Source organism: Rhipicephalus sanguineus, chromosome 2 (assembly GCF_013339695.2).
Source record: "Rhipicephalus sanguineus isolate Rsan-2018 chromosome 2, BIME_Rsan_1.4, whole genome shotgun sequence".
In the NCBI taxonomy this organism is placed as follows: Eukaryota; Metazoa; Arthropoda; class Arachnida; order Ixodida; family Ixodidae; genus Rhipicephalus; species Rhipicephalus sanguineus.
In genome coordinates, this window is record NC_051177.1 from 208,429,968 (window position 1) to 208,450,500 (window position 20,533).

The 20,533-nt window shown below is 47.5% G+C and overlaps 1 protein-coding gene across 2 annotated transcripts in view; it reads right to left on the reverse strand.

Annotated features, from left to right (window-relative positions):
* Positions 1-12,594, reverse strand: part of LOC119384028 (uncharacterized) — an 86,250-nt gene extending 73,656 nt beyond the window's left edge. Inside the window, exons 1-2 of one of the 2 annotated variants that reach the window (XM_037652317.2) lie at positions 12,499-12,594; positions 10,876-11,021 (exon numbers count right to left, since the gene is read on the reverse strand). In XM_037652317.2, the coding sequence (XP_037508245.1) occupies positions 10,876-10,977 (102 nt within the window). In that variant the 5' untranslated portion in view covers positions 10,978-11,021; positions 12,499-12,594. Of the gene's footprint in view, positions 1-10,875; positions 11,068-12,498 lie in introns of those variants that run through there. The other variant, XM_049412739.1, reaches the window with a different exon arrangement.
* Between the last annotated feature and the right edge of the window lie 7,939 nt (positions 12,595-20,533).

The following is a 20,533-nucleotide window of genomic DNA, read 5'->3' on the forward strand; positions in this document are numbered from 1 at the left end:
GCAATACGCATAGTGATTAGCGACAAAACTTGGAGGACGCTTGAGCTTCGCCTTCAAGAGTAGAACTCCGACAGTGTAGTCGGGCTCCGGGCGTATCGTCTTCACAGTTGCTAGCCTTGTTTCTGTTCTCGGTGAATGCCTCAACTGTGCCGCAAAGAAACGAACGTCTGTGTGCGTAACATTGGCCGTTTCAAACTGTGCTTCAATGCCGCCTGCAAGTACAGTTGCGATGTACCCACTACATCATACTTCTGCTCACTTTGTTGACGCTTTTGCTGCTGCTGATGATTAAATACGTGTGAGCGTTTTGTAATGGGTGGGCATTTAAAACAACCGCTCGTTACGCAATTCACATGTCTTGACGCCTGGCGCGACCTTAAGCTTCTGCCGCGCAATTTTACATGCGTTAAGAAGACTCCTCCCGCTACATGACATTGATATACTCTTTTTTTTCGAAGTAGCTTCAATCCATGGCGTGGCTTGTAGAGGCGCCCTTGAGTATTTTGTTCGCTATGTATGTACATTGCGCACATTTGTAATAAATACTATAAAAGAATAAAAGAAATGGCGTCGCTCTGTGGTAGAACACCTGCTTGCCACGCAGGAGGCCTAGGTTCGATTCTCACTCGAACCGTAGTTCCTTATGAGTTATTTTATTTACATCTGTCTCGATTTCTTGATCACGGACAAAGCTGATTTTTCGCGCAGAACCAGTGACGCCGACGCTGACACCGGAATTTTTGCGACACGAGCTATTTAACGCTCTGGCGTTAAAACAACACTTGTCTACGTATCACCGCCAGTTTGTAATTAAGAGAGTTGAGCTTTCGGACGAAATGCCAAACTGTCAACAAGACAAATCAAACGCGCACGTGGCTGTTATAGCGAAATGGCGCAAATGGCGCACGTGGCGATTGTAGCATTGTAGCATGAATGCGATAGCAAGAAATTGAAATGACACACGAAGAACCAGAAGCTGCTGGATACTTGCAGCGCGCCGGTGAAGCACGAAGAAGGACGCCTTAAAAGAACGCGCAGACATGCACAGGGCAAGCGTGAACTAACAACTGTGACAGTTGTTACGTCTATGTGCTAGAGCAACGCGCTGCAATAGTCGACAATGGAGAATTAGAAGCTCTTAGATATTTCTTCTTTTAAACGGCGGCGCGTGGAGTGACTCCCTACGTGTCCTGCCACACGGGAGCGTCTGATGCAAGGTGTTCCCGGTGTTCTTTTGTTTTTTTAGAAGATGGCTCGCCAGGTCCTTAAGCTGGGGCGCGCCGTAACCTGCATCCAGCTTGGCTCATGCAGCGCACGCTCGCGCGAAAGAGAAGTCTTCTTCCTCTTGTTTTTCGAGCGCCTTGATGATGATAGCAACGCAGGCAAAACCAAATATAGCATAGCCAACTGCAGCATGCGCACGCTCGCGCATTGTGTGGGGAAGAAGAGACCGGCGAAATTCGGAACAGCTAGCAAGGGACATTCTTGCTGAGGATACCTTTTTCCTTTCTTTTGTTTCAGATGCGAAGCAGCTTTTGCGCTGGGCTTTGTCCGTAGTTCCATTGGCGACCGTCCGCTTTCTAAAACCTACCATAGCCATCTGTAACAGATTGAGCGCGCGCTCGTGCCAAGGAGAAGTCTTCGTCTTGTTCTTCGACCGCCTTGATGATGATACGTGCAGAGCACGCGCTCGTGCCAAGGAGGAGTCTTCTTCGTCTTGTTCTTCAACCGCCTTGATGATGATACGTGCAGAGCACGCGCTCGCGCCAAGGAGAAGTCTTCTTCGTCTTGTTCTTCGACCGCCTTGATGATGATGCGTGCAGAGCACGCGCTCGCGCCAAGGAGAAGTCTTCTTCGTCTTGTTCTTCGACCGCCTTGATGATGATACGTGCAGAGCACGCGCTCGCGCCAAGGAGAAGCCTTCTTCGTCTTGTTCTTCGACCGCCTTGATGATGATACGTGCAGAGCACGCGCTCGCGCCAAGAAGTCTTCTACGTCTTGTTCTTCGACCGCCTTGATGATGATGCTTGCAGAGCACGCGCTCGCACTAAGGAGAAGTCTTCTTCGTCTTGTTCTTCGACCGCCTTGATGATGATACGTGCAGAACACTTTAGGGGCCCGGGCTGCCGTATGCTGTTCTAGCTTGGTGTAACGCAGACAAAACCACGTGGGCTGGCACGCGCTAGCGCGTTCGGGCCTGTGTAAGGAGGAGAGGTTGAAGAAAGGAAAAGGCGCAACTTCTGCAACCCTAATTGGGAGCACGGCTCAGCGCCACCTGTGTAAGGGGCTGGGTAAGACGCTGTGGCCTCTCCGTCTTACACTCTCTCAGCAATCATGTGATGGCGTTGGCGAACGAGATTCTGCAGACGCGCGACGAACCAAAGCGCTGTATCCTAGTCAGAACGCGCTGGCATGTGCTAGCGCGTTCGGGCCCGTGATGAAGGGAACTTTAAGTCGACCTATGCGCTCCTTCGCATCCCCACATGGTTCCCTTTAGTGGGCGATCTTTAATTATTATTCTCACAAAATTAGCTTGTAAAAAATCTTTTTGTTGTACAGAATGAGAAATTATTCGCATTTCTAGTTTTTAAGCATTTTTTCTAAGCTACCTGATTCTTGGCCGATCCCCCTGAGTGCGTGTGCGCCAGCACAATAGCATCTACATCTACATCTACAATTCCTGAGTTTGCGCTACTTAGCGTCACACAAAGTGGCAAGCAAAGCGCGTCATGCAACGCTGGCTGCGCGCGCCACCATTCTTGCTGAGGATACATAAAGAAATCCTATAAAGGAAATTGTATTATAATATTGTATATATACTGCATCAATGTATATATAACTGTAAATTGTGTATATAGTTATTCATAGTTGTAAATTGATAAAACATTGTGTACATATGTATATATAACAACGTGTGTAACGTCTTCATATGATGGCAGAGACTTGTACGGAAGACTCAGGGGTTTTGCCGATCTTCTCCGAGCCAGCTCCTCAATCATCATTCACTTCGTGAATATGGTGTGACTTTTTTTTTTCTTCCGCATCACGAGTGGCTACAGAAAATGACCACTTTGTCATGCGCGTCTCAAGGGCAGTATTCGAATTGAAGGAAAATGAGGAACACTGCGTCTGCAAGTGTCTACAATTGAGAATCAGACGCTCTTAAATATTTCTTTTTCTTTTAAACTGTGGCGCGTGGTGTGACCCCTGCGTCTGCAGCCACACGGGGGCGTCTGATGCAAGGTGTGCCCGGTGTTCTTTCTTTTTTTTAAAGACGATAGTCTTTCTTGAGGAACTTAAGCGCCGAAATTGAAAGAAAATTATGAGCGTTGCGTAATAAAAAACACGCTCACGCTCCTCCGAGATATGCTTGCCACCAGCGGTACATGGTGCACATAAATTGCTCGCCGTTATTTCGCCGGTGCATACGTGCCATGTGGTCGAGAGAGAGAGAGAGAAAAGTTTTAATGAAAAGCTGGAGATGTTTGCCTGGCCATTCGCCTGACATGCTACTCCAGGTGCTGGGGAGCGAAGGGTTGTTGGTTCGAATGCGCGGTCGAGTACTTCAGAACTTTTTCTTCTCCTTTATTTTGCTTTGTTCCTTTTTGATATATAAACATACATACACATATCCGGGGCATGACGGCGACGGCAAAAATCAGCAGAGAATGTCCATGGGATTGCTATCGCAATAAAAGGGCGCAAATGGCGCAGTTGCACCACGACTGAATATGACATTATGGGAAGGCACAGCTTTATTGCTTCTACATGAAAGAGATAACACCAACTGATCCGATTTGGGGTGCACACAGTTTTTGTAGCTTCTGTCCGGCGAGAGCGTTCTCATCGCTGGCGCTCATGCTTAGACGCATCGACGCTGCGCGCAGGCGTGGAAGCGGCACCGCATCCTTTCGCCCCTCCCCTTCCGCCCCCACGCAGAGAGCAGCCCTCAGGGTTGAAGAGGATTGGGGACCCGCACGGTGCGTCCAAAGCGGGTGGTGCAGGGCACGGGCCGAAGCATAGGAGGCTGTTGTGGGTGAATTACGGGAGGCGCGCAGAAGTTGGTAGTTTCCCCGGAGATAATGTATGATGGCTTCAGTCGGTCGATGGAGACGCGAACGTCCTTCCCGCTGATTTGCAGAGTGAATGTTTTGTCGTCACGACGGATGACGTAAGGTGGTCCGAAGTAAGGCGGTCGGAAAGAGACTTTCTGCGCACGCCTTTCTGCCCACGTACAGTGTCGTCACGCACAAAGGCATGCGAGCATGTTGTCAAGTCCTTAAACACTAACGGAGTCGTCTTGGTGTGACGTGCCGCTGGCGATAGGCGCAGTGCATCCATTGTGCGACGGAGCCGGGCGCCAAAGCCTGTAGGGTCCGAGCTGCTGACGTCGGGTGTTGAAGCGGGGAGAAGTTTCTCAGGCAGGCGAAGTGGCTCCCCGTAGGCATGTTCTGTGGGCGTGGCCTGAATGTCTGGCTTAAAGGAGCGACGGCGGGTAGAGCCTCGAGCCAGGTTGAGTTAAAGGGGCCATGACAGCAAATTTTCCATCATAATCTGTGTTATGTGGATTAATCCTTGTGCATTCACAAATAAGCTGATGAAATTTCAGCGCATTTGGTCAAGCACTTAATTTATAATGGAATATTTTTATAAACACGCAAGCGCCCCGAGAGTCGGGCAACGCTGGTGCACTCGCGAGCCGTGACGTAACAACTAGCTAGCTGTCTGCATTGCGGCCAACGATATTGTTCCGTGGTCAGCTGCACGTGATGTCGAGATATTTTAGCTTTCTTGAGCTTGGCACTGAAACTGAACGATTTGCAGCGGCTGAAACTTTGGCAGAAGACGACGGCTCCGTTCGGTGCTGCACATGACGTCACACGCGCCATATCAAAATGGCGGTCGCCGGCGGTGGGCGGAGTTCACAGCCGGCGACTCCTACGGCTTGTTTTGCACTGAAATATTCTTTTACAGACCACTTTTGAAATTTGTATAGGCATAGTAGACCCTCTACTTCTAGTTTTGGCTGAAAACCACAAATCTTTGGGCGACCGTGTTATGGCCCCTTTAAGGTAGCACATGATGGCTGCCTTGAGCTGTCGGTGAAACCGTTCAAATATCCAGTTGGAGCAAGGGTGGTAGCTGGTGGTCCGTGAACGCTCGAACCCGGTGGAGAGCCCGAGGAGCCTGAAGAGTTGAGATTCGAATTGCCGTCCTTGATCGGTCGTGACGCGACGAGGTGTGCCGAAGCGGCAAATCCAGCCAGAGAAGGACGCCGAGTTGCCGTCTTCTGCGGTAATCCTTTCGAGCAGCGATACCTCGAGCCATCGAGTGTAACGATCAATGGCGATGAGGCAATAGAGGTAAAGTCCGGCTGGTGGAAGGGTGCCAATGATGTCGGTGTGGACGTGTTCAAACCATCCCGACGGCAGGGGAATGACCCGAGCGGCGATGTGACGTCAGGGGGGATTTTGGCGCGCTGACATTGAATGCACGTGCGTGCCCAGGTACGGCAGTCCCGTTGCATTGAGGGCCAAACATAGCGGTCAATTGCAAGGTGTGTAGAAGCGCGGATGCCGGGATAGCTGACATTGTGGAACTGGTTGAAAAGGCTACGGCGATGCAGAGAAGAGACATATGGTCTCACTCGTCCGGTGGATATTGCGCAGTAGAGTGTGTCCGTCGACCCAGGGACGGCGACTTGTTGAAGGTGAGAGGAAGAGCAATTCTTGAGGAGCTACTGGAGTTCGACGTTCGTTTTCTGAGCGACGGGCAAGGCGTGTGCTAAAACTGGTGTCCAAGTCGGCTTGATATGTGGCCGCTTTAGGCACGAAGCGCCTGTAAAAGTTGAGCACGCCCAGGAAACGGCAGAGTTGTCTCGCTGTGGCGGGCCTCGCGTAGTTTTTAAGGACCAGGATGCGCTCAGGCAAGGGCCTAGTGCCTTCTGAAGAGATTTGATGGCCCAGAAACATGACGACGGGGGCGCCGAGCGCACTCTTCTGAACGTTTATGAGCAAAGCGTGGTCGTTGAGACGCTGGAAAAGTTGATGAAGGTGTTGGCGGTGGTCCTTTTCGTTGGGGGAGAAGACCAGGATGTCTTCTAGGTATACGAACCACAAGTCTAGGCCGCGGACAACGTCGTCGATGAAGTGTTGGAAGGTTTCTTCCGCAATGCGGAGGCAAAAACTCATGAAAAGGAATTCAAATAAGCCTAATGGCGTGATAATAGCGCTATTTGGCACTTCATCCAGTTTGACAGGAACTTCCGTGTAGGCCTTTACCAGGTCAACAACTGAGAAGATCGTGCTGCCAGTGAGCAAAGTCCTGTATATTACAGACGGGGTACCTGTCGGAGACGGTGCAGGTGTTGGGGGCGCGATAATCTCCACAGGGGCGCTAGCTATCGGTCTTCTTTGGTACGAGGTGAAGCGGTGCGGCGTTAGTTTCCTCCGCGGTGCATAGCTTCAATTCCTTCGCGGTGCATAGCTTCAAGCTCGGCTTGGGCGATGCGCAGGTGGTCCGGAGCTAGGCGACGGGCGCGGCAAGTGACCGGGGAGCCGGGAATAGTACGAATGTAGTGCACGGTTGAGTGGCGCACATTTCGGGGACGCCCGCTAGGACGCGTCAGGTCAGCAAACTCTGCCAAGAGGGCGTGGTAAAGCGATAGATCTTCAACGTCAAGTGCCTTAACGCTAGGCTGTTGAGTGGTCGTATGTTGGCCCGGCGCGGAGAGGCCTGTTGTGGCGTCAATAAGTCGGTCGTATCGGCAGTCAGGTAGAAAACTGTAGTACTCCAAGAAGTCGCACCCGATTATTGGTTCTGCAACATCGGTGATGACGAAATTCCATGGGAATTCACTTCGTAGGCTTTTGAGGTTGATAAGGCTGAGCGAGCCATAGGTCTTAATGTTCAAGTGATTCGTCGCACTTAGCTCTAATGACGTGCAGGGACGCTTGTCGTGCAGGAAGGTCCGGGAAAGCAGCAAGGCTCGGGGAAATGTCGGAATTACAGTCGATGAGGAACCGCCACTTAGTGACTTCGTCGGTCACAAAAATGCTACGGCCTCCAAGTTTGCAGCTCGCGGTCCTCTGTACGGGCTACCGTTGAAGTTTCCCTGACATCTGGCTGAGCAGAGTGGTTGATATTTCCGGGCTTTGTCGCCGAAGCGACGATGGTAATAGCAACGGCTCTCATCGTTTTCTTGTGATTGACGGCGCTGCGGTCTTGGCTTTGGGAGTGTTTTCGGTGACACAGCTTCGGGCGTTAATCCAGGTGCATTTGAATGGAGTCCAGCTCACGGGTTATTTCGTCGATACGGCTCGGGCGTGGGCTGTGGGGCGCCGACGGCATGGACGGGGAGTGGTGGCGATGGTACAGAGACTTCGAAGCCGCGGTGCGCGATTTCGGCGAGCTGGTCCAGTGGCAGATTGGATGAACTTGGAAAATGGTCTGTGCGTGTGAGGGTAGACGCTGAAGCCAGATTATTCGGAGTCGTCAACCGGCGTGCTGCCCGCAAGGGCACGCACATAGCGCCGCAGCTGCGATGGCTTGGGGTCACTGAGCTCTTCGTGCTCAAGGAGTTGACGCATTTTCTCGTCTTCTGAAGGTGAAAGCCGTCGGATCAGTTCCGTCTTCAGGTGCACATAACAATCATAAGCTGGTGAACTTGCGAGTATGTCGCGGAGCTCAGTTGCATAGCGAGATGGGCAATGATGTAGGCATAGCGCGTCCGGTCCTGGGTGATACGTGCCAGGGAAAAATGCGCCTCTACTTGAGCGAACTAAATCTCATGTGACTCTGCCCAAAATGGTGGGAGCTTGACGGCGACGCGACAGACGTCCGTGTAGGCGGCGCCCGCAGTAGTGGTAGCACCTGCATTCGCAGCGATCGCTAAAGCGAAGATTTGGGGGGCGTGGCCCGAGCGGGGTTAGGCAGAATCGTCAGGCGAGTGCAATTTGCTATTCATGTTGGATGCGCTGCTGCTGTTCCTCGAGTTGCTGCTCTTGGTTAATGATCACCTGTTGCTGGTCCTGCAGTTGCTGTTGCAGTTGTACTTGCTGGCGAAGAGCGGCAAGGGCTTCCTGGTCGGCCATGGCGGTGCGGTAAGTTCGTTTTCTAGGTCACCAGATGTGGAACCACATAGCTTTAATGCTTCCACATGAACGAGATAACAACTGATACAATTCTGGGTACACACACAGTTTTTGTAGCTTCGGTCGGGCGAGAGTATTCTTAGCGACGGCGCTCATGTTTAGACGCATCGACGTAGCGCGCAGGCGCGGAAGCGGCGCCGCATCGTTTCGCCACATTCGACTGGGCTAAATTGATTTTCGGTTATAAGGTCCTCGTGTTTTCTTTACTTCTTGCATTCGACTTAGTATAATAATAATAATAATAATAATAATAATAATAATAATAATAATAATAATAATAATAATAATAATAATAATAATATCTAGGTTTTAACGTCCCAAAACCTCGATATGGGGATGCCGTAGTGGAGGGCTCCGAAAAATACTACCACCTGGGGTTCTTTAAGGTGCACCTAAACCAAAGCACACGGGCCTCAAACATTCTCGCCTACACATTCGACTTCGCAGTGCCACCACATTACGATGAGATGATGCTTTTGAACAATTGAAGGCTATGACCGATTTATTAGCTCATTGCTCAAATCGTTACTTTCCACTAAGCTTCCCGGTTTCTTCGCACACTATGGACACTTTTTCATGCGGTTTCTCTTTAGCGGGGCGACCTTCCGCGCCTTACAGAATATTTTTGAGAATGTGAAAAAGAACTGATAGGGAACCCACTTAACCACTTCTAATTTATAGAATCGAAGTAAAACCATGATCACAACTCTACCGGTGTATGCTAACATCACTCGGTCTGCGAGTATTTAGTCTAAAGTGCGTTGGCGGGCTAGTTGGTTGTTCATGCTTAGTTTCTACAGCGCGACTGGACGCGGACGGAGAAGGAACACGCAAACACACACACAGCGCTGACTTTCAACTGGAATGTTTATTTTTCATATGCGCGTGAGGCTTATATAGACACACGCGAGCAGGTGCACACAAAACAAGAAACAAAAGCAGGACCCAAACGCGCATGTTCTGCAGCAATCACAACCAGTTGCCACCAACCTAGAGTGACGCATCCAGATATCTCTTTTCCTTATCTGTTAGAGACAAGGATGGCATGCTGACACATGTATCATTCATTTTATCAATTTCATACGCTTCAATAATTTCTCTAGTCAATCGATCTCTTGCCCTGTTGAGAATACTAGTTTTATCAAAAATTGGAAAACAGCCACATCTTTGGCAGTGAATGGCAAGGTGTCCGGAAATAACTTTCGTGACATTGTACTTATGTTCGCGCAACCTTTGATTCACACACCGGCCGGTCTGTCCAATGTACACACGGGAACATGACAGCGGGACGGAATAAATAACGTCTTTAGCGCAGGCAACATACTTCTCGCTATGTTTAGTGGAACACGAAGCATTTTCTTTTTCCCTTTCGGCGTTCACTCGCCTGCAAAGTCCCTGCAGTCGCAAGGGCGCGGAAAAAACAACGTCCACACCGAACCTTCTCGCAATCCTTTTCAGGTTGTGAGCGTCTGTACGACTCCGGTTACCCCATGAGACTGTTGTCAGCGGTGGCGGAGCGCCTGAACAAAAAATACAGGTCTAATCCGAGTGAGCATCAGAGTGACACTCGAAGGAAAAAGCTTGCAGTAGTGCCCTACATCCACACCGTATCTCACAACCTGAAAAGGATTGCGAGAAGGTCCGGTGTGGACGTTGTTTTTTCCGCGCCCTTGCGACTGCAGGGACTTTGCAGGCGAGTGAACGCCGAAAGGGAAAAAGAAAATGCTTCGTGTTCCACTAAACATAGCGAGAAGTATGTTGCCTGCGCTAAAGACGTTATTTATTCCGTCCCGCTGTCATGTTCCCGTGTGTACATTGGACAGACCGGCCGGTGTGTGAATCAAAGGTTGCGCGAACATAAGTACAATGTCACGAAAGTTATTTCCGGACACCTTGCCATTCACTGCCAAAGATGTGGCTGTTTTCCAATTTTTGATAAAACTAGTATTCTCAACAGGGCAAGAGATCGATTGACTAGAGAAATTATTGAAGCGTATGAAATTGATAAAGAATGATACATGTGTCAGCATGCCATCCTTGTCTCTAACAGATAAGGAAAAGAGATATCGGGATGCGTCACTCTAGGTTGGTGGCAACTGGTTGTGATTGCTGCAAGAACATGCGCGTTTGGGTCCTGCTTTGTTTCTTGTTTTGTGTGCACCTGCTCGCGTGTTGTCTATATAAGCCTCACGCGCATATGAAAAATAAACATTCCAGTTGAAAGTCAGCGCTGTGTGTGTGTTTGCGTGTTCCTTCTCCGTCCGCGTCCAGTCGCGCTGTAGAAACTGAGTATTTAGTAGCAGTGTGAAATGGGCAGTTTCTCTGGTAATACTAATTCACAGAAATCATCGTGCTATTATGTAAACACATTTCCTCTGCTAGGAATGATGAATAATAAAATATCATGCTGCCCATCGGAAATCCGAACATTGTTAGGGTTTCTTCTTTAAAATGCGACACATTGTAATTCACGATTTACGAACGCTCTGTTTTTTCCCACAGTCATGCTAACTATTTCATCGGAATAAAAGGACTTTCATAAGCAAACATTAGAAAACGCCCGGAAACATTCTTGAACAATAAGCCCGAAGAGACGAATCCCTCCACATAGTGCATTTACATCGCCTGGCGACGCTGACAATGACCGCTTCAATTGTGCATTCTTAAACGTAACCATAACGACAACTGTCATAGTGCGTGCGATGCCTGCTTTCGTACTCACCGTCCACCCGTCGATGTCAGATGAATGGCTGCAGGAACTTTCTCCGACCACCCGTACTACGACATTGGACACCAAGAGTCCAGCAAAAGAAATTACTATCATGGTTTCTTCTTTTTCCCGAAGCACTTTATCAACATATACGCCCGCTGAAAAGTCGTGGAATAGACTTTTCTTTTATACGAAAGAGGTCATTTTATACACTTGTGGCGAGCAAGTATAAGGCAGATGATTGTCAACTATAAATAGTGAAAGAGTGATGCGTCGACAGTGCCGTCTAATGAAAAAGTAATCGCGTATAAAGGTCATAAACACGTGTCCGTAATATCTACACGAAATCTGTCAGTGTGGCACTTGAACAATAGCAAGATGGATATTCTGTAATCACTCGAGTACTCGACTAAAAGAGCCGAAAATGCTGCAGTTCATGTCTTGAAAATGTGGTAAGGGGTGAGCAAGCGAAAGAGTGGCGCATCAGTTAGAATGACTAAACTGAATAATTGAGCTCACTGACTACGCCCAACTGAAAAAGTAAGATATTTTTGTGGGCTGCGGTAAACTATAATCCCTAAAAGATAAACATTTATTGCGCCTGCAGCGTTCAACTGAATCTGACAGTAAAAAACAAAACAATCTGCTAACTTTTTTTCAAGAAAACTTAGGAATTAATTCATACGCGTCTTTACTACGAGTACTCCTAGCATTTGCGGTAAAAGAAAATAGAACTAACACGATGTTATGCTGAGTGTCAGTTATCGTATGGCCACTTGGTTCGCGTTTTGTGACCCGTAACGTCTTTTATTCAGTCTTAAAGGGTGCTCTCAAGTATTTAGTTATTATTTCTCAAATATAGCTGCCAAGTCTAATCCAGTGTTCGTTGAAAGTTTCCTTTGGGTCGCCTTATTCTTATTTATAGAACATCAAATTCAATTAAAATCAATAAGCTTTCGTGTTTAGTAATTTACTTTAAAGCCTGGCGCACGAAAGTGAAACGCTTAAAAATGCTTTCAAAGATCGAGCAAAGGACACAATTTTTAGGCTGATGAGTGGGCATTTCATTTGGAGTATTCCGATACAAATTGAATGTTCATCAATAGCTTCGCTCTAAAGCATGTGAAATATGAATATTTCATGGCATTCGCTTGGTGTAAAACGGAGATCATTCGCATTATTTCATGCATACATGGAATGTCACACAGATATTGTCACGTGATCCTGACAGTGAAGAAGACGGCAGTCGGGCTGTTAAAGACGTAACCCTTTATTTGGGCGAACCTGTGCACGGGAGACGAAAAGTCAAACGACAAGCAATACACTGATCGCGGCGAACACAGCGTCGGCCTTCGATAATCTGATCTGCCGTAAGGCGCGTCGGCTTTTATACATGCGGCATCGAATATTCGAGCCGTATTGCTGGTGGCTGCGTTAGTTCCAGAATAAACTGAACGGTTCGCGTTAGCGCACTCAAGCCTAAGAGAAAATTCTGAAGTAATCGTGAATGTTTCCAGACATCCGGCCGCGGTTTCCGCAAGGCAGTAATACACGTGTAGTGGGCCGGTAACATAAACCATATAAAGAAAGAAGCGCGTATGGCAATATGCACATTCGAGAAGCTTCATTTCATACCTCTTTTAAGCAGTGTAAATTCAGATACACCTTACCTTAACCAGCATCACTCGCCAAAGATTGCAAGAAAAGCACTTTTCTTTCAAAAAGAAAAGAAAATGGATGTTCAGGGAACTTAAATGGTTAATATAGTGCAACCCTACGGTCATTCAAAACGTCTCTTCTTTGCATTGCCCTACTGAGTGCCTTTCTACGAAGCAGTCTCGCTTTCCTACATATCGAGCTTTACGTGTCTTGAGACCATAATGCTCTAAAGAAGAAGTCACTGTAATGTACATGAGCACCTGCTAAACGCGAAGCGCATTTGCTATTTTTCCGTTCTTGTGTAACTGTGTACAAAGCAGTTTCTTAGCTTTTCTGTATAGACTTTAAAATACGCTCCAAGTGCGCTCCAACTCTCAGCTCGACAATTTTCCGGATTTGAAAGAAGAACAAAATATTAATCGCTCTCACTATTTCTTTCGCAAGAAGCGATGTTCCTTTATTTTTCATTTTTTTGCTGGGAAAGCGAGAGTTAATCAAAAATAAACAAAATTCTCATCACAAAGTTTCGAACAGGGGTGACAGATCGAAGACGTTTCGCTATCGTTGTGACATTTTCGCGCACTAAAATGTCACGTTGTGCGTGTCACTGGCCTTCGAGACGGTGTTCGCGCCAATAAAAGGTTATCTTTCAAAAGGTCATTTAAATGAATGTGCTACTACATAGGGGACATCGGTTGTTGTGATTTAGCTGTATTATAATGACATTGACCTAAATAGAAATAAATTAAGCCAACGAAAAATCACTTTTTCTGTCGGCGTCATATGCACCCAAGGAGCGAGACCCTTGGGTGACGGGCGCGGCCTTACGTTCCATTAAAACAAAATATAACATGTATCGAAAATTGAAACGTCAACCTTATAACACTTCATTGAAGGAAAAATGCTCTAGGTACTCGCAATATCTTAATATAACACTTTATGTAGCAAAGGAAAATTATTTTAGCAACTGTGTTCAACGAAACGGGAACGACTCGAAAAACAGTAAAACTGGAGCCTTTTCAACCAGTTTCTCGGGCGAGACGTAAAACAACACCCACCAGAAAAAATAATTTACAATGATGCCACGTACAACACAGCCGAAAGCATATGTCATGCTTTCAGCGCCTATTTTTACTCCCACACTGCATCCAAAGACAAAACATTTGATCCAACAAATAGACCCCACACAAATGTTTCGTTTTACCTTTATCCTACAGATGAGCTTGAGGTTGCTTCAGTTATTTCAAGCCTGCGAAACACAGCCTCTGGAATTGAAAATGTTTCTACGCATGCCGTTAAACTACTCACAGATATCGTGTCACCAGTTCTCGCTCATATCGTCAATGCTATATTTGTCACGGGTGTGTTTCCAGCAAAGATGAAAATTGCCAAGGTACTGTCACTTTACAAGTCGAAGGACCAAGAGAGGATTGAAAACTATCGTCCGATTTCAGTGTTGCCGTTCTTCTGCAAAATACCTGAAAAAAAATATGCGTTTCCAACGAACCTAAATTGCTGGTTCATAATAAAGTTTATTCCTCCTCCTCCTCCTGGTTTAATGACTATTTGGAAAAGCACAATACTCTTTCTCGGCACCAATTCGGTTTCAGAAAAGGTGCGTCCACGCAAACTGCAGTTTGAACATTTACAGATATAGTTCGTAAGTCAATAGGCAATGGCTATCTAGTGGCAAGACTGTTCATAAATTTCGCAAAAGCCTTCGATTCGCTAAACCATGCTATATAAAACGAAAGATTACTTCGCTACGGAATTAATGGAGTACCTCTAGCGTTAGTTTGTAGTTACTTGGAAGACCGACAACAAATTGTTCAACTAGGAGATTCTCGGGCCGACAGCACCCTTTAACATTGGCGTTCCCCAAGGGTCCACACTTGAGCCCTTATTTTTTCTACTGTATATAAATGACTTGCCTTCACAACTTGTTTGTGCGACGCCTGTGCTCTATGCAGATGATACTAACCTTATAATAGCTGATCGTGAGGAATCCAACCTAATCAGTAAGCTTAACTCTGAATCAAAAATAGTGCACCAATGGTGCAATTCGAACGCTCTTGACTTAAACCCAACGAAGTCAGTTTTTATATTATTTCACTCTGGATACAAGAAAACTATATTCATTCTGACGTCACTTACAATACCCATCCCATACAACAATCTAGCAAGACAAAGTTTCTTGGTGTTATGACAAACACTTAAAATTTCGCCTTCATGTGCGCTCTGTAGTAAACGAAATTTCTTATGGCTTGCATATACTTTCAAAATGTCGCAACTACGTCCCTATCAACCTACTTATCAACCTTTAATACGCATTTGTTCACTGTCTCATAAGTTACTATCTAGGGAGCTGGGGTTGCACATACAAAACTCATTTGTCACCAGTGTTCACACTTCAAAACATAGCTCTCCGCATTATAAGACCCAACAATACGCACATTAAGAGTGAAGATTTATTTAAAAGCCTTAACATCCCCAATATTTACGATCTGAAGACATACAACATTGCCTCAATCGTGCATCGAATAATCAATGAAAAACTCGTCTTGACAACAGTCTTGCTTCACCACTCACATCGCACAGCTGTGACTGTATCGCGTCGTCCTCTTATCCTGCCAAAGGTAACTACTAATTACGGTCGCTCTACACTAAACTTTAAAGGTACATCTCCTTCGGATAAGCTTGATTGTAACCTAACCAATATAACAAATTTGAAAACATTTCTAAACTAAATTACACCATCTCCCACTAAAGGGAACAATATGGGGTGTACGAAGCAGCGCATGGGTCGACTTAAAGTTCCGTGATTGCTGAGACAGTGTAAGGGGGAGAGGCCATAGCGTCTTACCCAGCCCCTTACACAGGCCCGAACGCGCTAGCGCGTGCCAGCACACGTGGTTCCCGAGCGGACGGCCGCCAAGGGACGGACACAGCCCCGAGCAAAAGCTGCTTCGCATCTGAAAGCTAAAGCACTCCCTTATTGATAATGCATAGCACATTTGTTCACAACTTCCTTTTTTCCCCTTTCTTTCCTCCCAAGATGCGTTTCAGTATTAAGCATTGCTGGAAAAACTTGTACTTTGTCTGACACTTTCTTTTGTACTCCACTTGTTTGTTCTACTTAATTCAGACACTTCTGTTTCATCTTATTACGATGTGTATATTAACAGCTGCTATCGATGTTTTTTTACTAGAGATAACTTCGGTAGGGACCCTTTAACAAATTTTATGGGTCCCAAAAGTGTGTTTTTTGTAATCAATACATGCCTTATGCTAAATAAACTTTCAACCTTCGACTTACGTGACCGATGCTGTACCGATTGAGCTATGACAGAGGGCGCTCTCTCGTCTACTTCGTAGGCTACTTATTTGCGCTTAATCCCTGGAAGTGCTGGCCAGTGCCACTTGTAGCCAAGGCGGCAAGTGTGGAACACTCTTCTGCCAGAAGGCGTCACGTACCTGGCACATGATATTCGCGCGATGGGGCAGCTGACCAATAAGCCCTCGCATGCTACCAATGATATCAAATCTACTGGGACCACGCCCTCGCTATGGAAGTACGAAAGAAAGGCAATTGCTCGAAACGCTGTTGGTTTCGTTGTGCCTAAAAACGAAACGAGCCCTTCGAACAAGTCCCCTACTTTCGCGCTACTGCATGGACGTATATCGCGGACAAACAAATTGTCGAACAGTCACAGTTTCTCATTCCTAATACGAAGGTTGCACGGTATTGCCACCGCAAAAAGGGGAGAAAATTTAGTGCTAGTCCACAAAAAGTAACCCAAGAGCAGCACTGAAAATGAGATTCGCCTTCGGCTTCAACGTCGCTATCAGGTACTATCGTGACCACTGCGAGCGCGTGGCAAATATTCTCAAACGACAAGTGAGCGCGTGGCATATACCCTCGAAGCCGACGTTGTGCTATTCGCGGCGGCCGCCTTCGGAATCACATTGGAGAGGTCGCCACGGTTGCAGCAGCTGATTGCGTGTCACCGACTGCTCGCGAGGATAACGCGAGAAAACGACGAAAAGCGCGGCAGTCTGCTGTCTTCGGCTCTGCTCAAAATACCACTATTAATGTGGGGCGCAATTCTGGACGCTGTCCAATTTCGTCATGTTATCAAATTCGTACTCTTATCACCTCTCATAGGCCTAGAGGGTTGCTACGACCCCTTTTATTGGTTTACAGATGTGTGTCGGAACGGAACGAAAACCAAAAACGAAAAAAACGATATTTTTGACCGGAACGAAAACCTAACGGAAACTTTATCTATTATTTCGTTCCGGAGTGAAACCGAAATTTTTGAAATCGTTTTTCGGTTCACGAGAAAACTTTGCAATCCGGAACAACTGAGGTCATGCAACGTTAGCGATTATGCATATCTCAGGGTACAATATTAGCGCGTACCTCAGGCAGGAATTCCAAAGCAAAGATATGTTCCAATTGTGCGAAAAATGAAAACGGCGGCAGCCAGAGATGTTTATATTAACACAAGTCGACTTTTGCGTGCCTGTCGCGCAAGCCAGCGTGGAGAGGGCATTCTCGGCGCTGAAGCTTGTTATAGCGAAACCTGTTATGAGATCACAACACCCGACTTTGGCGCCATAGTTGTCTGCCGCCGCCCGTGTCCGTAACGGCTATCGTGTGAAATAAGAAAAAAAGAAATGAGAAAGAAATGTCTGGGATCGGATGGGATTTGAACCCGCTAGTTGGTAGGAATTCGTGGTACAGTTGCTTTCGCTCCTTTGAAGGACGAGGGAAGAACGTGTATTACCCCTGTCCCACTTTCTTAAAGGGGTCATGAAGCAGCCCTTGGGCTTGTTGAAAAAGCACATCCTGTGGAAAGCTGACACGGCTATGAACTTCTCTGCCAAATATTACAGTCGTGCGCGCCACGTAAAGGCCACAAGTGGAGCGCGAAGTTGCCGTTTCCCCAGGCACCCTCTTTTCAAACAAAGGCCAGTTCTCACTCTCGTTGGTGGGTGGGGCGTCTGCACGTTGACGTCGCGGATCTGCCAGTTTACGTCGCAAGAGACATAGCATGCTTATTGGCCGATAGCCGACGTAAATTGAGAGCGGCGTTCGGATCAGATGCGCTTCTTGCCGCGGGGTGCCGCCACTTGCCGGCGCCGCACTCCTAAGTACGTGGTAGCCGCACTCGCGCAAGCGAATTACAGCAGGAGTGCGATCACGTTTCATGACGCGCGCTGACCTAACTTCTTTTCCCCGTGCCATCCCTCCCTATGTAGCTTCCAGTGCGCTAGTCGGCACGAGAAAAGAGAGAAAGCGCTGAGAGCGTGCGCCAAACCCCCGTAACTCCGCTCATTCTTGACGGATTCGAGAAATTTTTGCGGCAATCGATTCGGGAGGCAGTAAACTCCGATACTGAGGTCATTAGATCATTACTTGGAAAAGTGGTTCATGACCCCTTTAAGAGGAGCGCAAGTAACTATACCCCGATCCAATGTTTTTTATGATTACTCTAACTTCAAATTTTTTCATACAAATGAAAACCGTTACGAACCGTTACGGAACATTGTTTTTTTCGTACTGGAACAGAAACGGAACCGAACTTCTTGCGGTGGAACGAAACCAAAACCGAAACGAAAAACATTTCGTTCCGGCGCTCTGGTTTAGAGTGCCACCATTACAGAATTCGATACGATGGCGTAATTTTACAATGTCCAGAAGAGCACCGCTGTTCTTCCTCTCGTTTTTGTGTGCGTGCCCCACACAAAAGAGTGTTACGCAAAATGGGAATAAAAAGCAGTATTGCTCTTCGCTGCTGCGCTTGAGTTTTGCTACAAGGGGTGCAATATCAAGCCGTTATTTGTATCATACATTCTGCGTATCCTAAACATGTACGCCTCATGGGAGTGACACCCCTTCGCGGAAAAGGGTCACCCTTTCCGCTGTATTAAGCCAAAAGCCTTACACGCCTCATCAAACGCGAAATTTGACCGTCGGTTTCCCGCGTCGGCGGCGTCTCGCGTCCAGCGGCGTCGGGTACGAGTGATGCGAAAAAGATGCTTGATCCTTCCGTCATAGGAATCGGAATAACACGAAAGTAAAGCGTGCACTTACAGAAGTAATTGAATGTTTACTGTACATTGATATAAGAGGGTTTGCACAATGTATATTGACGTCTGGTAGCTATAGCACCGTTTTACATGGATGCACCCACTTCGATGATTGGTGGTACATCGCGATCCCAAAGACTAACGTCCATGTTAAGTGATTACACAAAAGACTGCCTCTAGCTGCTCACTTCGTGTTACACTACAAGCACCGCGGTCAGAGCCTCTGGTGAGCTTCATAGTCAAGGTTACCACGGTTCTCTATCAGGGCTACGCAAAACAACAGCAGAGCAACATTATCACACTTTCTCATGCGACCGGCTGTGGAGAACGCGGGTACTTCGCTTACCGAACACGCTCGCAACATCCCATATCCAGCGCTCTCGCCTTTCTTCTTCGTACGACAACTATGGAAATCGGTAAAACTGAACGTTGTTATTTAGTCTTTTACGTCCATGGCAATTCACAACGCAACAGTGCGTCTTTTGCGGCGTTTCTTCGTAGCGTGCGGAGGGGTCTCGTCTGCTGCTGTTTTCGCCGTCGTTCTGGCGAGTGATCCAGCAAGCACTTCACGACGGTACGGTGGCGCGTCCGACTAGCGGAGAGCAATTCACAGCTTTCGTTCTGTGTGTTAAATGTGCAAACACACGCGATATTAAGCTCAAACGTTGTTTCGCACTCGCTAGTTGCACCTGGTCCCATAGCAAACTGTGCGAGGGAGTCGGTCTATGCACTACTCAATACTTCTCCGACAGGTGGCGCCACACGTCTTGGAAACTCCAGAGTCTGACGTCTATGTGCGGAGGAGCTCGACGAGCGAAGGCACGAAGGCAGCGGAAGCGGTGCGCCGCTCGAGATGAAGAGCTCCTGACGTCGTTCCTGTGGCAGGCGTTGGTCCAGGACGTGCCTAGCAGATCGAGCTCCAGTGGGCGGTTCCAGTTCCAAAGACGAGGCCTGCTGAGCGGTTCCTGCCAGGGTGCAGTTGCTGGGGGCTGTCGTGGGCGAGTATTTCTGCGTGGGTCATGCCTGGGCCTGGTCCGCGGGAGTTGCCGCCAGTCATGGCCGGGCTTACCGCGACGCGCTATACAATGGCGCCAGCACACGGTAACGCATCGGCGTGTTGGCGCTGGTTCAAGCCGCAGCAACGGCGCCAACTCTGCCCTCGCTCGCTCCGACAAGCACACCAAGCCGAGATGACAGTGCACCAAATTGTGGTACAGCTGCTTTTTTTTCCTGAACTATACGTACTAGGAGTTTTCGGGTGGTAGTGTAGCCGGTACCTCAATAATTTGTTTAGGACGGACTTCCGCGTCTATAATTCTCGTGAAGCGTGATGCTCAGCTTTGTTATTCTTCCCCCTTTCTCTTTTCACGCCTTGCTAGTCTGAAATATAAACTTCTTTTCCTGATTCTTCGTCGAAGTGTTCAGAAAATCCTTCCTCGTCCGACACCACAAAACATAGTGAACAGTGTGCCCTTCTTCTAGAATGAATCCTGGCTACTCCCGTAAAATGTGGACGTGTTCCTTCTAGCGAGTTTGAAAAAAGCAAAAGAGAACAAAAGGAAACAACGAAAATTTAATAGGCTGAGTAGCAAATGGCTTAATGATGCAAAAGGCACTCCAGTTTCGGTCGTGTCTATTTCATTTATTCCCGTGGATGAGTGTAGGCATATAGGTACGACATTATTCAGCACACACTACGGCTTCCACCTTTCTCAGCATGTCTGACTTCAAGGGACCCTGCAACACTTTTTCAGCGGTCACAAAGCTATGCCGATCGGTAGTCGAGGTTCCCGAGGACACGCGAGCCAAATATTATAGCGCAGCACGCGGCCTGGGATTTACAATAAATTCGCAGTCAGCTAAAAAGTGCTTCCTTTTCTCAGGACAAAAAATGATGCTTACGGCGTCACAGGCA